The 17793-nt window shown below is 35.8% G+C and overlaps 2 protein-coding genes across 9 annotated transcripts in view; both read left to right on the forward strand.

Annotated features, from left to right (window-relative positions):
• The window catches only part of SLCO1C1 (solute carrier organic anion transporter family member 1C1), a 115829-nt gene extending 107694 nt beyond the window's left edge, over positions 1–8135 (forward strand). For both annotated transcript variants that reach the window (XM_056799338.1, XM_007503555.3), the window contains 2 exons: positions 6717–6834; positions 7387–8135. In XM_056799338.1, the coding sequence (XP_056655316.1) occupies positions 6717–6834; positions 7387–7609 (341 nt within the window). In that variant the 3' untranslated portion in view covers positions 7610–8135. The remainder of the gene's footprint in view (positions 1–6716; positions 6835–7386) is intronic.
• A 9280-nt stretch (positions 8136–17415) lies between these two features.
• LOC100011666 (solute carrier organic anion transporter family member 1B1) overlaps positions 17416–17793 on the forward strand; it is a 68124-nt gene continuing 67746 nt past the window's right edge. For 3 of the 7 annotated variants that reach the window (XM_007503550.3, XM_007503549.3, XM_007503553.3), the window contains exon 1: positions 17417–17495. The gene's annotated coding sequence lies outside the window, so the exon portion shown is untranslated. Of the gene's footprint in view, positions 17496–17793 lie in introns of all 7 variants that reach the window. The other 4 variants (XM_056799341.1, XM_007503552.3, XM_056799340.1 and 1 more) reach the window with 4 other exon arrangements.

A 17793-nucleotide genomic window follows, 5' to 3' on the forward strand; every position in this document is an offset into this window, starting at 1 on the left:
TATCTGTCTAAAGTTTATAAAGTTGAGGAAAAAAAGTATTGTCTGCATGAATCATCTGATCAGCTGTTTCAAATTCCATATCACTTATTTAAAAATTCAAAAGTGATTTAAGGGGACTTCAGGGCTAAGATGGCCACAGAATAGAAGGAAGGATCTTTTTCTTCTCACCACCAATCAATATAAAGTACCTCAAAGGGATAAAAATCAAAATCAGATAAGCAAAGGAGCTCTACTGGAGGGTGCAGCCTTGAAGGTAGACAGGGTTTGGGTATTTCCACACTATAAGGGGTTAAATTATTCCTACCAAAGTGCAAGCTGATCACCTCTCCCCCTCTCCACCTACAGCTCCAGAGTCAGAGTCAGAGTGAGTGCAGAGCAATGTCTAGGTTCTCAGGGGGCTGCCTGAGGACACCACAGACTTACCCCTGAGAGCAGTAAGTTGGGACCCCAGGAGTGTCCCTGAGGAACATAGAGCTTGGGCACAGAGATAAGGCAGAGAGAGGCTGACCACAGCAGACTCAGCAGAGACAGAAAAATAGCCTCAGGGAAAAAAACTACTCTATAGCTCAATACACAGAGACCTGCCTAACATCCTCACTCAAACTTCTGGCTGGGAAGGGAAGAAAAAACCTAACACAGCAATGACCCCAACACCCAAGAGCTATAATCTACAACTACCAAAAAATCTATAAGAAAAAACTTTGACCCTAGATAACTTCTATGGAGAAAAACAGCAGACTACAGAAGAGACAACAGAGGGTGATAAACAAGCAAACCCATCTAAACATCCCCCCCCCAAAAAAAAGGAAATTGGTCACAAGCTCTCTAGGAACTCAAATTAGAGGTTGAGAACCAAGTAAGGAAGATAGAAGAAACTTGGCAAGAAAAGTTGGAAATAGTTCCAAAAGAAAATAACAGTTTAAAAGACAGAATCTCCCACTTGGGAAAAAAAGCCAAGAAATCAAATGAAATGATAAGCAAATTGGAGACCAAAATTGACTGGCTGGAAGCCATGAAAAGCAGGATAGAACAAACCAAAAAGGAAAATAAAAAAATTATAGCTGAAAACCAGCCTTTAAAGACTAGAATTAGGCAAGTAGAAGCTAATGATCTCATAAGACAGTAAGAATTAATAAAGCAAAGTCAAGAGAATGACAAAATAGAAGGAAACATGAAATATCTCACTGAGACAATTAAGGAGCTCAAAAACAGATCTAAAAGAGACAATTTGAGTATCATATGCCTACCTGAAAACCTAGAAGTAAACATAAACCTTGACATCATACTAAAAAATTATTCAAGAAAACTTCCCTGATATTCTTGAACAAAAGGATAAAATAGACATTGAAAGAATAGATCACCCTCTACTTTAAATCCTCAAAAGACAAGCACCGAAATGTAATGGCCGAATTCAAGAGCTTCCAAGATAAGGAGAAAATATCGCAAGAAGCCAAAAAGAGAGAATTCAGATATCAAGATGCACCAATCAGGATTACACAGAATCTGGCAGCCTATACACTAAAGGACTGCAAGACTTAGAATATGAAATTCAGAAAGGCAAAAGAATTGTGTCTACAGTAAAAGATCACCTATACATCAAAACTGACTATATACTTCCAGGGGAAAATATGGGCATTTAAAAAACAGATTTCCAAATATTTGCAAAGAAAAGGCCATAACTAAATGGGGAATTTGATGTCCAAATTCAAAATTCAAGAGAAACATAAAAGGTAAATAAGAGAGGTGAAAAAAATTTAAAGGCTTCAGTACAGTCAAATTGTTTATAATCCTATATTGGAAAAATTATATATGTAACTCTCAAAAATGATATTAACTATCCTTGTAGTTAGAAGAACTATTCATTGGTAGAGTTTAGGGTACTAAGTAGTTTGAGATGATATGTAAAAAAGAAAGGGAGGGGAAATACAAGATGCCACCAAGAGAAATTTGAAGGAATAAGAATAATTGGATAAATTATGCCACATAAAGAGACTGATGGGAGTAGGAGGGAAGGAATACTATTATAAGATGGAGAGGAAGAAAATGCTAATAGGTAACACTTAAACCTTACTCACAGTGGAATTACCTCTGAGATGGAAGAGCATCTAAATCCACTGGGGTATAGAATTCTATCTTACCCTAGAGGGAATTTGAGAGGGAAAAACCAAGTTGGGAAATGGGGTAAGGAGTACCAAAAAGGAGGGAAAGAGATGGGGGAGGAAATTTAACAGACCCTAAGGAAAAATGAAAGGGAAATAAGAAGGGAGGGGATAGAAAGGGAAGTAAAATAAGGGAGGGGATTAAGGGGACTGATAAAAGCAAAACACTGGTGTAGAAGGAAATAGTGAAAGAAGAAAGGGCAGGACTAGAAGAGGAAATCAAAATGATAGGGAATACACAGGTGGTAATTATAACTCTGAATGTGAAAGGGATGAACTCACCCATAAAATGGAAGCAAATAGAATGCATTAGAAACCAAAATCCGACCATGTGTTGTCTATAAGAAACATACATGAGGCAGATAGGCACACATAGGGTAAAGTTAAGACGCTAGACCAAAGTCAATTGGGCATCAACTGAGAAAAAGAAGGCAGGAATCTCAATCATAATATCTGAAAAATCCAAAGTAAATATAGATCTGATTAAAAGAGATAGGGAAGGTAATTTCATCCTGATAAAAGGCAGTCTAGACAATGAGGAAAAAGCAGTTCTCAACATATATTCACCAAATGGTATAGCATCCATATTTTTAAAGGAGAAACTATTAGAACTTAAAGAGGAAATAGATAGTAAAACTGCACTAAATATGAGACCTGGACCTTCTTCTATCAGATCTAGATAAATCAAACCAAAAACATAAATAAGAAAGAGGTAAGAGATGTGAATGAATTCCTATAAAAATTAGAGTTAATAGATATATGGAGAAAAATAAATAGGGACATAAAGGAATACACCTTCTTTTCAGCAGCACATGGTACATTCACAAAGATTGACCAAGTACTAGGGCATAAAAACATGGCAAACAAATGCAAAAAAGTAGAAATAATAAATGCAACTTTTTCAGATCATAATGCAATAAAAATAATAATTAGCAAGGCTACGTGGAAAGGCAAGCCAAAAGTTAATTGGAAATTAAATTATATGCATCTCCAAAATCAACTAGAGAACAAATCATAGAAACAACTAATAATTTCATTGAAGAGAATGACAATGAAGAGACATCATATCAAATTTAATGGGATGCAGCCAAAGCAATACTCAGGGGAAACTTTATAACCCTGAAGGTATGTATTAACAAATCATATAGGGAAGAGGTCAATGAATTTGGCATGTAAATTTAAAAACTAGAAAGAGAACATATTAAAAATCCCTAGATTAAAACTAAATTAGAAATCCTAAAAATTAAAGGAGAAATTAATAAAATTAAAAGTGAAAGAACTATTGAATTAATAAATAAGACTAGAAGCTGGTACTTTGAAAAACCAAATAAAATCGATAAAGTACTGGTTAATCTAATAAGAAAAGGAAAGAAGAGAATCACATTAAACAGTATCAGGGATGAAAAGAATGATCTCACCTCTAATGAAGAGGATATTAAGGTAATTATTAAGAACTATTTTGCCCAATTATATAGCAATAAATATGGTAATCTAGGTGATGGATGGTTATTTACATAAATATAAATTGCCTAGACTAACAGAAGAAGAAATAGATTTCTTAAATAATCCCATATCAGAAAAAGAAATTGAACAGGCCATCAAAGAACTTCCTAAGAAAAAATCCCAATGGCTAGATGGATTCACAAGTGAATTTTATCAAACATTTAAACAACAAATCCAAATATTATACAAACTATTTGACAAAATAAGCAAAGGAGTTCTACCAAAGTCCTTTCATGACACAAATATGGTACTGATTCCAAAGCCAGGCAGACAAAAAACAGAGAAACAAAACTTGAGACCAATCTCCTTAATGAAAATAGCTGCAAAAATCTTAAATAGAATAGCAAAAAGACTCTAGAAAGTGATCACAAGATTTATTCACTATGATCATGTGGAATTTAAACCAGAAATGCCCGGATTGTTCAATATTAGGAAAACAATTCATATAATTGACTATATCAACAAGCAAGCCAACAAAAATCATGTGATTATCTCAATAAATGCAGAAAAAGCTTTTGACAAAATACAACACTCATTCCTATGGGGGAAAAAACAGAAACTATAGGAATAGAACAGCCTTTTTTCAAAATAATTAGCAGCATATATTTAAAACCATTGTAAGCATCATCTGCAAAGGGGTAAATTAGAAGCCTTTCCAATGAGATCAGGAGTGAAACACAGATGCCCATTATCACCTCTATTATTTAACATTGTACTAGAAATACCAACAGTAGCAATTAGAGAAGAAAAAGAAATTGAAGGTATTAAAATAGGTAATGAGGAGACCAAGCTATCACTCTTTGCAGATGATATGATGGTCTACTTAAAGAATCCTAGAGACTCAACTAAAAAACTAGTGGAAATAATCAACAATTTCAGCAAAGTTGCAGGATACAAAATAAACCATCAGGATTTCTATATATTTCCAATACATCTCATCAGAAAGAGTTAGAAAGAGAAATTCTTTTTAATTTCACCCTAGACAATATAAAATACTTAGAAATCTATCTGCCAAGACAAAAACAGGAAATTATATGAACACAACTACAAAACACTTTGCACACAATTAAAACTAGATCTAAACAATTGGAGAAACATTAATTGTTCATGAGTAGGATGAGTTAACATAACAAAATGACAATCCTACTCAAATTGATTTATTTATTCATTGTCACATCTATCAAACTACCAAGAAACTTTTTTACTGAACTAGAAAAAACTATAACAAAGTTCATTTGGAAGAACAAAAGATCAAGAATATCAAGGGAAATAATGAAAAAAATGTGAAGGATGGGGGCCCAGCAGTACCAGCTCTGAAACTGTACTATAAAGCAGTGGTCATCAAAACAATGTTACTGGCTAAGGGACAGAAGAGCAGATTAGTGGAATAAAGTTAGGGTAAATGACCTCATCCAGATAGTGTATGATAAAGCCAAAGATCCCTGCTATTGAGATAAAACCCCACTATTTAAAAAAAACTGCTGGGAAAATTGGAAAACAGTATGGAAGAGATTAGGATTAGTTCAATATCTCACACCCTACACCAAGATAAATTAACAATGGGTAAATGACTTAAATATAAATAAACTATAAGTAAATTAGGTGAACTTGGGTTTACCTGTTATATCTATGGGAATGGAAAGGTTTTAAGACCAAGCAAGACATAGAGAATATTACAAAATGTAAAGTGAATAATTTTGTCTACATGAAGTTAAAAAGGGTTTGTACAAACAAAACCAATAAAATCGTAATCAGAAGGGAAGCAACAAATTGAGAAAAAAATCTCCATAACAAAAACCTCTGACAAAGGTCTAATTACTCAAATATATAAGGAGCTAAATCAATTGTAAAAAAAAAATTGTCATTCCCCAATTTATAAATTGACAAAGGAAAGAAATAGGCAATTTTCAGATAAAGAAATTAAAACTATCATTAGCACATGAAAAAGTGTTCTAAATCTCTTAAAATTAGAGAAATTCAAATCAAAACAACTCTCAGGTACAATCTCACACCTAGCAGATTGGCTAATATGACAGCAAAGAAAAGTAATAAATGTTGGAGGGGTTGTGACAAAATTGGGTCATTAATGCATTGCTGATGAAGTTGTAAATAGATCCAACCATTCTGGAAGCCAATTTGGAATTATGCCCGAAGGGCTTTAAAAGACTGCCTGCCCTTTGATCCAGCCATACCTTTGCTGGGTTTATGCCCCAAAGAGATAATTAGGAAAAATACTTGTACCAAAAGATTTATAGCCATGCTCTTTATGGTGGCAAAAATTGAAAAATTAGGGGATGCCCTTCGATTGGGAAATGGCTAAATAAATTATGTTAGCTGTTGTGCTCAAAGGAATAATGAACTGAAGGAATTCCATGTGAACTGGAAAGATCTCCAGAAATTGATGCAGAGCTAAATGAGCAGAACCAGGAGAGTGTTGTACACAGAAATTGATACATTGTGGCACAATCTAATGTAATGGACTTCTCTACTAGTGGCAATGCAATGATCCAGGACAATACTAAGAGACTGATGAGAAAGAATGCTAAAAAAATAACTGTCAGAGTAAAAACACAGAAGAAAAAGAACTACTTGATATAATTTGGAATATAGATTCAAACTGCTCACACTAATGCAAATATTAATAATATGGAAATAAGTCTTGGTCAATTACACATGTAAAACCATGTAAAACCCAGTGGAATTACTTGTAGGCTATGGGAGTGGGGTGGGAGGAGTGGAGGGAAAGAAGATGAATGATGTAAGCATGGAAAAATATTATAAGTTAACCAATTAAGTAAACTTAATAAAAAAGTGATTTAAGTTTTTCTGAGTTCTTCAAAAATATCTTAGATGTGGATAGGTGCCTGGACCCAGAGGCAATTCAAATCTGGAATAATTAAATTGTTTGTCTTATTACCCTAAGTGAGTCACTTAACCATTCTGCCTCAGTTTCCTCTTCTATAAAATTGAGACAATAATAGCACCTACCTAATAGAGTTGTTGTGTGGATCAAACTATATAATGTTTGTATTTTTGTCATATTTTTCCTTTTAGCTGGAATCCCAGCTCCAATATACTTTGGAGTGTTGATAGACACAACATGTCTTAAATGGGGAGTTAAAAAATGTGGATATCAAGGAGCTTGCAGATTATATGACTCTTATACCTTTAGGTAATCTTGTTTAATTTATGTTTTTGAATTCCAGGTTTGTCATTATTTTTATGTGGCAAAATGTATTACAGTATTTTCAAGGATTGTGTGACATTTGTATCATTGACAAGATTTAGAGTGTAGTTTCCATGTTTAGGAATGAATTAACCTTATGACTGAAAGTGACACACTTTTGGTTTATTCTTTGAATCATTCCTAGGCACTGATGTCTTTGACTTTCATTATAGTTGCTTAGGCAAGATTTAATACAAAAAGAACTTGAATGTTGCCTTAATAAAGTAATTTACAACCTCAGTTAATTAAAAAGCAAGTCATGTAAGAAGTAATTTACAGGCCATGTATTTGGGAAATAGGGCAGCTGAAAATAACCCTACTAGAAGATCATTCTATTAGCAATGTTTCCATCCTTTTCTATTTCCCAGTGTCTTTACAACCATATAATTCAAAATTGTTGTTGGAAATAGAAATTACAATATCAGATTTATTTTCCCCACAATTTCAATATAAGTAATAAAGATAAAATTATAACTTATTTTTACATTTTTCTTCTAGATATATATATCTGGGCTTAACCATGTTACTAGGCACCATGTCTACTTTCCTGAGTATTGCAATGCTTTTTGTTTTAAAGAGGAGATCCGTTTCTGAAAATGGAAACCTTGAAAACAGTAAAGATGAAGCAATGGAATCTACGAGTAGTAAGAAAGAACATCTTACTCACAATGACCATATTTTTGAGACTTTCTATTGGCCAGGCAAAGAAACAGAGCTTTAGAGCAAAGTGAAGTCCTGGAGGGGGAGGATGATTGTATTTTTAGACATATCTCCAGTGATTAACATAGAGACTGGCATATGTATATATATAATAAATGCTTAATGACAGAATAATAGCAATTTGAAAGATCATACATTTCAGCATTGAAGGAAATCTGCACATATGCCTAGTTCCACTGATTCTTAATTCATTTAAGTCTCTTCACTTCAAAATATGCTCTCTATATAATTGTAATTATAAATATTGACTTAGAATTTTTATGTGATGCCAAAAAAATAATAAAGTTCATCTTTAGGATATTCAAATGCTAAAGTTTATAAAAACAACAAAAGCTCTTTAATCAAAACTCCTTATATCAATACTTAACCAAAGTCATTCATGCTTGATGAATTCGGTCTTGAACCTAACAGGAAATTGATTTAGAAAAGAATCTTCAGTTTTAAATAATATTGCCTATTTATAATTTTTCAAGTACTTCATTTAACTTTGCATTTCACATGACCATAAATAAATATTTTTGAAATTACATCGAATTGAAATTTGATGTCTTTTTTTTTAATTGAAACAGTCTTTTGGGGGTAACATCTAAACAGCTTATTGATAATTTATCACCCTTTGGATATCATATCAATGATTTGTTCAATTCAACACACTTAATTAGACCATTGTTCCCTTTGAAAACTGAGAAAAAAAATACCTGATGTGTAAATGTCTAAATGTGAAAGTTCAGAATACACTATCATGCTGTCAAAATATTCTTTCCTCTTTCAGGAATTATTTAAATATTTTATTCATTGTATTTAATGTATCTATAGAAAGTTGTGTAATTAAAAAATAAATCCTAATAATATGTTTTAAAAATATTTTCCCAATATATTTCATTATAATTTCTAAAAATTATAATTTTTCTTTATTTTTAATCTTTTTTTCATAATGTATCCCTAATGCTTCGGCCACCTAGGACCAGAAAGTACAAGTCTGCTAGAGATAGTAATGAATAAACTATTCCACTTTTTAAAAAAGATGATAGAAACCTATACATCTTTGTTTTTTCTATAAATAATTTGATTCTATTTGTCTCTAAGTGTACTTACAAATCATGAGAGATTTTTTAAAAATTTCCAAGTAATGATTATCTGAAATAGTTACTCATAACCAGATCCTCAGCTTGTCACTTGTGGGCACTCAGGTCAGAGTAGAACTGCTTGATGGTCTCCTCTGTGCTGGTCAGTGTAGGGGCACATGCACTGATGATACCAACCTTCTCAACTGACCCTCTTCAGTTGACCAAAGCGCCCTTGACTAGATCCCCCAAAACCGCATCATCAAGCAACTTGACGTTCTATTGAAGGAGTTCAATAGAGAAAGTCAAAAAAGCCATTAAACAAATGAGTGCAGGCAAGGCACCCGGTAAAGACGGGATCCCAACCGAGGTGTACAAGGCCTTAAATGGAAAGGCGCTCCAGGCATTCCACAGAATGCTGACCCGCATATGGGAAGAGGAAGACATGGCCCCAGAACTCAGAGATGCCTCCATCGTAGCCCTATACAAGAACAAAGGCTCACGAGCAGCCTGTGACAACTACAGAGGCATCTCACTACTCTCCACTGCTGGAAAGATCCTCGCCCGTGTTATACTCAACAGACTCCTGTCATCTGTTTCAGAGCAGAACCTGCCTGAATCACAATGTGGCTTCCGACCAGATCGTAGCACCATCGACATGGTCTTCACAGTGAGGCAAATGCAGGAAAAATGCCTTGAGCAGAACCTGAGTCTCTACATTGTCTTCATAGACCTGACAAAGGCCTTCGACATAGTGAACAGGGACGCATTGTGGGTGATCCTTAGCAAGCTCGGTTGCCCAGCAATATTCGTCAAACTGATCCAGCTCTTTCATGTCGACATGACAGGGGAAGTTCTATTTGGTGGAGAGACTTCCGAACACTTCAACATCTCCAATGGCATGAAACAAGGCTGTCCTCGCTCCGGTACTATTCAACCTATACTTCACCCAAATATTACGACATGCTGGGATAGATCTAGACCTGGGCATCTACATCAAATACCGACTGGATGGCTCACTATTTGACCTTCGCCGCCTGACTGCAAAAACAAAGACAACAGAGAGACTCATCCTGGAAGCTCTCTTCGCAGATGACTGTGCTCTCATGGCTCACCAAGAAAATCATCTCCAAACCATTGTGGACAGGTTCTCCACCGCAACAAAACTGTTTGGCCTGACTATCAGCCTCAGCAAAACAGAGGTGCTGTTCCAATCTGCACCAGGGAGGCCAACGAACCAGCTGTGCATTACAATTGACGGCACGCAGCTTTCTAACGTCAACACTTTCAAGTACTTGGGCAGCACCATCACCAAAGACGGGTCCCTAGACCACGAGATCAATGCCAGGATCCAAAAGGCCAGCCAGGCACTCGGGCGGCTGCGCTGCAAAGTCCTCCAACACAGCGGTGTAAGCACTGCGACGAAGCTCAAAGTGTACAATGCAGTGGTCCTCAGCTCGCTCCTGTATGGTTGTGAGACATGGACACTGTACCGGAAGCACATGAAACAGCTGGAGCAATTCCACCAAAGCTCCCTCCGGTCAATCATGAGGATCCGATGGCAGGACCGAATCACCAACCAGGAAGTCCTCGACAGAACCAACTCCCCCAGCATCGAAGTCCTGGTCCTCAGAACCCAGCTACGATGGTCTGGACACGTCATCCGCATGGACCCACAGCGAATACCAAGACAGGTATTCTATGGTGAACTGTCAGCCGGACTCAGGAAACAAGGCCGACCAAAGAAAAGATTCAAGGATCAGCTAAAGTCCAACTTGAAGTGGGCTGGCATGACGCCAAGGCAACTAGAACTCGCTGCCTCTGACAGAAGCAGCTGGCGAACCCACATTCACCATGCCACCACCACCTTTGAAGATGAGCGACGTCGACGTCTTGCCGCTGCGCGTGAACGCCGACACCAGGCCACAACCGCACCTCCCGTAACAACTGGGGTCCCATGCCCCATGTGCCACAAACTGTGCACCTCAGCCTTTGGACTCCAAAGCCACATGAGGGTACACCGTAGATGAAAATGCACAAAGACAATAGTCATTCTCGGACACTGAGAGACTACTGCTAACCAGATCCTGCAAGTATGCAATATTTTTTTTAAAGGATGTAATGTCAGTCCTCATTTGGCTGGCTCTCTTTTTCCCTCCCTCCTTTTCTCTGTCTCTCTGAATGTCTGTTTGTCTGTCTGTCTGTGTCTCTCTCGCTCCTGCTCTCATTCTCACACATTCTTTACCTGTAATCTATTTCTCCCTTTCTATCTTTAGAAAACATAATTTCTTGGTGTTCAAGGGCATTTTTAAGCTGTATCTTGGAAAAGAAGATAAAAAAGGGATGTCAGAGTTGTTCAACTCTAATATTGAATGCTTTTTCTGTCAAACAGAATGATCTTTCTACCAAAAAGGACACAAGTAACTATTAGGCAATTTTTAAATTTAAAGTTTATTTTCAGATCAATATTCCTCTTCACTTCTTTCCCCCACTGACAAAGCAAAAATAAAATCAAAGGAAACAAACAAAAACTACCACCACCACCAAGAACAACAACAGTAATAATGGAAAAAAACCCTGGACATGTGTGCAGGCTAAAATGACTTTAAAAATTAGAGTAAAGTTGGAATGTTGTTGTTTAGTCATTTTAGTCAAATCTAACTTACTGGAATCCTTTTTGGTATTGTGTTGGAAAAGATAATGGAGCATTTTTCCATTTTCTTCTCTAACTCATTTTACAGATGAGGAACTAAAGTAAATGGGTTAAATGACTTGCCCAGGATCACATTACTACTAAGTCTCTGAGACCAGATTTTAACTCAGGAAGACAAGTCTTCTGGATGCAAGACTAACGTTCTATTCATTGTGCTACCTAGTTGCCTGTGAATATGGAATACTATTATGCTAATATTGCTTTGATACTGTTAACTTGGAAAAAATACAGAACTAATAAATAGTCAGAAAAACCACTTTTTAATCAAGGAAAGGGGTTCAGTACAAAATTAGGCCTCCACACAGAGCTGTGTGCTAACACCCACTGAGTTCAGGATTGAAACTCTGGTTGCTCTGGACACTGATCCCTGGGATAGCCAACGGAGCTAGATTGACAACTCCAAGGAACAAAAGAATTTAGGGAACTTATATACCTTTTGGGAAACTGAGGGACAAGGAAATTAACATAAACATGGTTACAAGGAAATGGGAGTGTTCACACTATACAGACAGGATACAATCAAGTTTGGGAAAGGAATCATAACCAGAGACTAGGGTGTAAGGGAAGGGGCTACTTACAATGGATGCTAAAAGGGTGGTCCCTGACCAGGTGTGGGTCTTCTTAGGAAAGGTTCTCAGATAAAATAGGGAGGACTACCTAAGACAAAAAGAGTACTTAGCATCTGCTTAGCCCCACCTAACTGAGATTGTCTTTACCTTGGGGTTCATTATTCAGTCTGAAATTGCTAGCCTGAGATTCCCTTCAGGGTGGATTCTCTTGGGAACAGGGAACAAGTACAAGCTTTGGGGTCTCCAACTTACAAGTTAGTCCTAAAACTAGGGGTTCGTTGGATCTTACTAGGCTACAAGTTTGGGGTTTCTAGATTCCATATTCACAATAGTTGGGATTTGTCAGGTTATTAATGAGATCCACTCACCAGGACTAGATGAACTTTGTTTTGAACACTGAGAAGTATGACTTGTGTAATCACTGAGTCATTATCTGCTATGTTAGAGTTAGTTAAGTATGGCACTGGGTAAGAACTTTGGCTAAGAACTTTGACTTTGAGCCAGATGGGTATGAGCTCAAATTTTGTCTTAAATACTTAATAACTCTATGACCATGGGAAAGTTATTTAACCTCTCAGTCTCAGTTTCAGCCTCTGTAAAATGGAAATAATAATACTTATTGCATTTGGGTTTTATGTGGAGATAATGGAATAATGTATGCTCAGGGATTTCCAAATTTTAAAGTTCTGTATAAATATCAGCTGTCCAAGTTCCTCTGATAAAAACTGAATTGCTCAAATTGAGAACACAGCCAATTTTTTTTTTGAAGAGCCATTTCCCCAACTGATGAATGATCAAAGGAAAAGAAAAGAAACAGTCACATGAAAAATGCTCTAAATAATGAATAATTAGAGAAAAGCAGATCAAAACAACTCTGAGGTACCACCATACACCTGTCAAGTTTGGCTAACATTATAGGAAAAGAAAATGACAAATAGTGTGAAAGCAGTTTGGAAAAATTAGGAAACTAATGGGTTATGGGTGAAGCTGTGAACTAGACCAACTATACTGGAGAACAGTTTGGAACTAAACCCAAAGGGCTACACAAATATAAATACCCTTTGACTCAGCAATATCACCACTAGGTTTGTATCTCAAATAGATTTTTTAAGTGCTGAAATATCCTACATATTAAAAATATGTATAGCAGCTCTTTATGTGGTGGCAAAGAATTAGAAATTGAGGGGATGCCTATTAATACTGGATTGGAGGAACAAATTGTGGTGCTTAATTGTGATGGAATACTTTTTTTACTATAAGAAATGAGGAAGGGAATAGTTTCAAAAAAATCTGAGAAGGCTTATATGAACTTCATGTGAAGTTAAGTGAATAGATCCATAACCTTCTACAGAGTAAGAGCAATATTGATGATTAACTGTGAAAGATTTAGTCACTCTGATGAAGATAATGATCCATGGCTCTTCCAAAGGTCTCAGCAGCTAGGTGGTACCAGTGAATAGAGCACTGGGCCTAAAGTCAAGGAGATTCATCTTTCTGAGTTGAAATCTGGCTTTAGACTCTTTCTAGCTATATGACCTTCATCAAGTCTTTTAATCCTGATTTCTTCATCTATAAAATGAGCAGGGAAAGGAAATGGTGAAAAACTTTAATGTCTCTGCCAAGAAAACCCTGAGTCATAAAGAGTCTGACATTATTGAAAAAATGATTCAACAAAATATGATGAAAATTGCTACCAATTTCCAGAGATAAAACTGATGAACTCAGAGTGATTTAAAAAATACTTTTTTTGAGTATCTTTACTTTTTATTACTTTTTTTCCCTTCAACAAGGCTCACATGGAAATAAGTTTTACATGACTTCATATTTATAATGAATATTATATCGTTCACCTCCTCAGTGGGTGAAAAAAGGACTGGATGGGAGGAGAAAATTTGGAATTCAATTATTAAAACAAATTTTAAAAATAAATAAATTAGTCAAATTTTTTAAAAGAAAAATATTTTAGGAATAAATATCAACTGTCATGGAGAATAAGAGAAGTACAATGGATATTAGGAAGGAAAATTGTTTTCCTAACTTAAAAAAATAATAGAGAATAAAGTTCATAAATAATAGGCTAGAGATTTTCTTTCAGGCAAAATTCTAGAATATGTCATTAAATGGAAGCCTGGTACCCATAATGAAATTATTAAAAACTTCCAAAGATCTAGTAAAACTTCATACAAATCAATTAATGACAGACTTGCTTATTTCCTTTATACCAGAGTTATGGAAGTTACAGATTAATAGGATGCTATAGGCAGAGTTTTTTTTTTTAACTCTTTACCTTCCATCTTGGAATCAATACTGTGTATTGGTTCTAAGGCAAAAGAGTGGTAAGGACTAGGCAATGGGGGTTAAGTGACTTGCCCAGGGTCACACAGATAAGAAATGTCTGAGGCAAGATTTGAACCTAGGACCTCCCATCTCTAAGCCTGACTCTCAATCCACTGAGCTTACCAGCTTCCCCCTATAGGTAGAGTTTAAAAAGACTTCAGTAAAACATTTTTCTCTCAGTTTTTAGAAAGAAGAAAGAGAAGTAGATTGAGTCATAGTCCATTAGGTAGTGAAGCAATGTTTGGATAACTAGATTTGTTAATAATTTTTAGAAATCTGTGAAAGAACTAAGAAAAAAGTTTAGAGATCTGTATTTTATCCTTTTGCTTCGAAAGGTTAAAATGAGGAATGGATGTTTTGAGAAATAGACATCAGCTTTTGTAAAAGCATAGAAGTAGGAAGTGGAATGGCAGGTTTGAAGAAGAGAGATTATGTCAGCTTTACTAAAATATAGGGAAGGGAAGTAATATGAAAAAAAAATCTGACCATGTGTGAAGATTGGATTTAGCTATCTCCTGATTTGTAACAATGAAGATGCTTATTCTAACAACATCAGGGATGTTTTGGGAACTTTGCATTACTTCACTCTACTTTGTATACAAAATTGGGAATGACTGTAACCATGCTTGAAGATTGAGTGTTTAGGAGGATGGCCTTTGATAGAGAAATTGACAAATCAGGAAGAGCTGACAGACCCCTGGGCTGCCCTAAGTCAGGCTTAGGCTACAATTGGTGCAGAGGAGACGCAAGAAAGGAAGGTAGAATCATCTAGGGTTTTTTTTTCCCCCGTGGGGCTTCCTCTCCTCTGTCTCTTTCCCCAGAGAGGCTGCTCTGGCTGGCAACGTGCTAATCGTTCTGACATCTTGGTGTGGTGGCAGCTATTTGTCTGGACTTTGACCATGAGTTTGCTCTTGAGCTAATTCAGTTTCAGGCATCTTGGCTGAGCCCTCTTGGAGTTCAGGCTGATTTCTTCCTTCTTTACTCTCCAAAACCTTATCTTCCTAAAGTCTCTAATCTTCCCCCTGGAACAAGCCATGCAGGAGAAATCCTGCACCCTTTCCTTCTCCCTTCTTCTTAATTTCTTTCCACTATATTAATTAAATCACCATAAATTTCCAGCTGACTTGGGTAATTTTTATTTGGGATATTCATGGCGACAAATAATTAATATAGTTTAGGTCACAATGCTAAAATTATCCTTTACACAAGTGAGCAGGATCCAGATTGTGAATGGCTTTAAATACCCATTTAAAAAGATCCTAGAAGCAATAATTAACTATTGAACATCCTGATGAGGGTAGTAACAAGATTTCCTTCAAGAAGATTATGTTAACAATCAGGTGGCAGAGAGGACAGTTTTGAAATTTAAAGAACACCTAGGAGATTATTGCAGTAGACTATGCGAAAAGTAAGGAAGGCCTGAACTGAGGGGTAAAGATTGTGTGAGTGGAAAGAAAGGAATAGCCTGAATGAGATGCAAAAATAGATTAGAAAGACATAACAGGCAATTCAATATTAAGGGTGAAAGAGAGATTAAAGATCTAAGTATGACTAGAAAACTGAAAACCCAGGTAACTAGAAGAATGGTGGTTTCTTTTTTTCTTTTTATAATTTATTTATTTAGAATATTTTTCCATGGTTTCATGATTTTTCCTACTCCTCTTCCCTCCCACCTCCTGGAGCTGACAAATTATTCCACTGGTTATACATGTATCATTGTTCAAAACCTATTTACATATTATTCATAATTGCCATAAAGTGATCTTTTCATGCCAAAACCCCAGTCATACCCCCATCAAACCATTTGATCGCTCATATGTTTTTCTTCTGTTTTTCTATTCCCGCAGTTCTTTTTCTGGATCTGGATAGTGCTCTTTCTCATAAATTCCTCAGGATTGTCCTGGATTTTTGCATTGCTGCTAGAAGAAAAGTCTACTACATTTGATTGTGCCACAATGTATCTATTTCTGTGTACAATGTTCTCCTGGTTCTGCTCCTTTAGCTCTACATTAGTTCTTGGAGGTCTTTCCATTTCACAAAGAAATCCTTCAGTTCATTATTCCCTTCATCACAATAGTGTTCCATCACCATCAGATACCACAGTTTGTTAGCCATTCCCAGTTAATGGACACCCCCTCATTTTCCAATTTTTTCCACCACAAAGAGAGAGACTATAAATATTTTTGTATACATATTTTTCCTTATTATCTCTTTGGGGTACAAACTCAGCAATGGTATGGCTGGATCAAAGGGCAAGCATTCTTTTTAAGCCCTTTGCACATAATTCTAAATTGCTTTCCAGAATGGGTGGATTAAGAATAGTGTTTCTTTTAACAGAATATGGATGTTTGAAAGTAGAATATTCAGACTTAAGTGTGAAGATAATGAGTTTCATTTCTGATATGTTGAATCAGATATGCCAATGGAATAATTTACTGAAGACATACAATAGACAGTTAGTGAAATGAAACTACCTCATGAAATAAAGAATTTGCCGAATATCTATATGTGGATGATCATCAAGAGAGAAGGTAGAGAAGATTGAAGACAGAAAACTGAGGATATGTATAGTTTGGGGAGAGGGCATGAATAAAGGTCTGGTAAAGAAAACTAATGTCATCAGATAACTAGAAGGAGAATCTTTAGGAATTAGTATCTTGAAAACTCAGGGAGGAGAGATTATCTTGAAGAAAAGCATACCCAGTTGGATTTCATGATTAAAGGAGCAATGTTAATCCTGAAGAGAATAGCTTCATTTTGAAACTTGAGATTTGGTACTAGATTACCTGGAACTGAAAAGTCAGGGGGAGAAAAGGAAAATACTAAGTGTAGACTTTTTCTGGAAATTTGACTGTGAATAAGAGAGGGGAAATGGACAACAGCTTGATGCAGAAAGAGTCTCAAATGTAGTTTTTATTTTTAATGGATGTGGGGAATACAGTCATGCTTATAGGTAGCAGAACAAGCACCAATAGAAAAGGAGAGACTGAATATTAGAGAAACATGGATCAAGAAGACTAGCATCCTAAAGAAATGTTATGGGTCAATGAAGCAATTCCTTCCTATTTGTTCAGGACTATGGCCAAAAGGCAGTTAATGATCACTGGACTAACTTTAAAAAAATAAGTATTTAAAGAGAGTCCATTCCATGTCAATACATAAAGACACAGAAGTGTAGTTGCTGAAGTTTAATTTAAAGACTGGGTAAGAACCTCTGTTTTTTTATTTAAGTATTTTTCTATCCAAGAAATTGGGGGAAGTATTATGAATGATTGTGGAGAATTTTACCTTATCTACATGATATTCCTTCTTAAGACTGCTCCATTTACTTAAAGTTTGTTAAATTTGTATTTCTGCTCTGTTTTGACTTTTTGTTTTAAGATAAAATTGAGAATTGTAAATGAATCAATTTTGAGGTAAGAAGCAAGGTTTGTGTTCTTTCACAAATAATTTAGAGTTATCTCAAGAAGCTACAGTAGAATGGATTAAGGTAGGATGTCTT

Source organism: Monodelphis domestica, chromosome 5 (assembly GCF_027887165.1).
Source record: "Monodelphis domestica isolate mMonDom1 chromosome 5, mMonDom1.pri, whole genome shotgun sequence".
NCBI lineage: Eukaryota > Metazoa > Chordata > Mammalia > Didelphimorphia > Didelphidae > Monodelphis > Monodelphis domestica.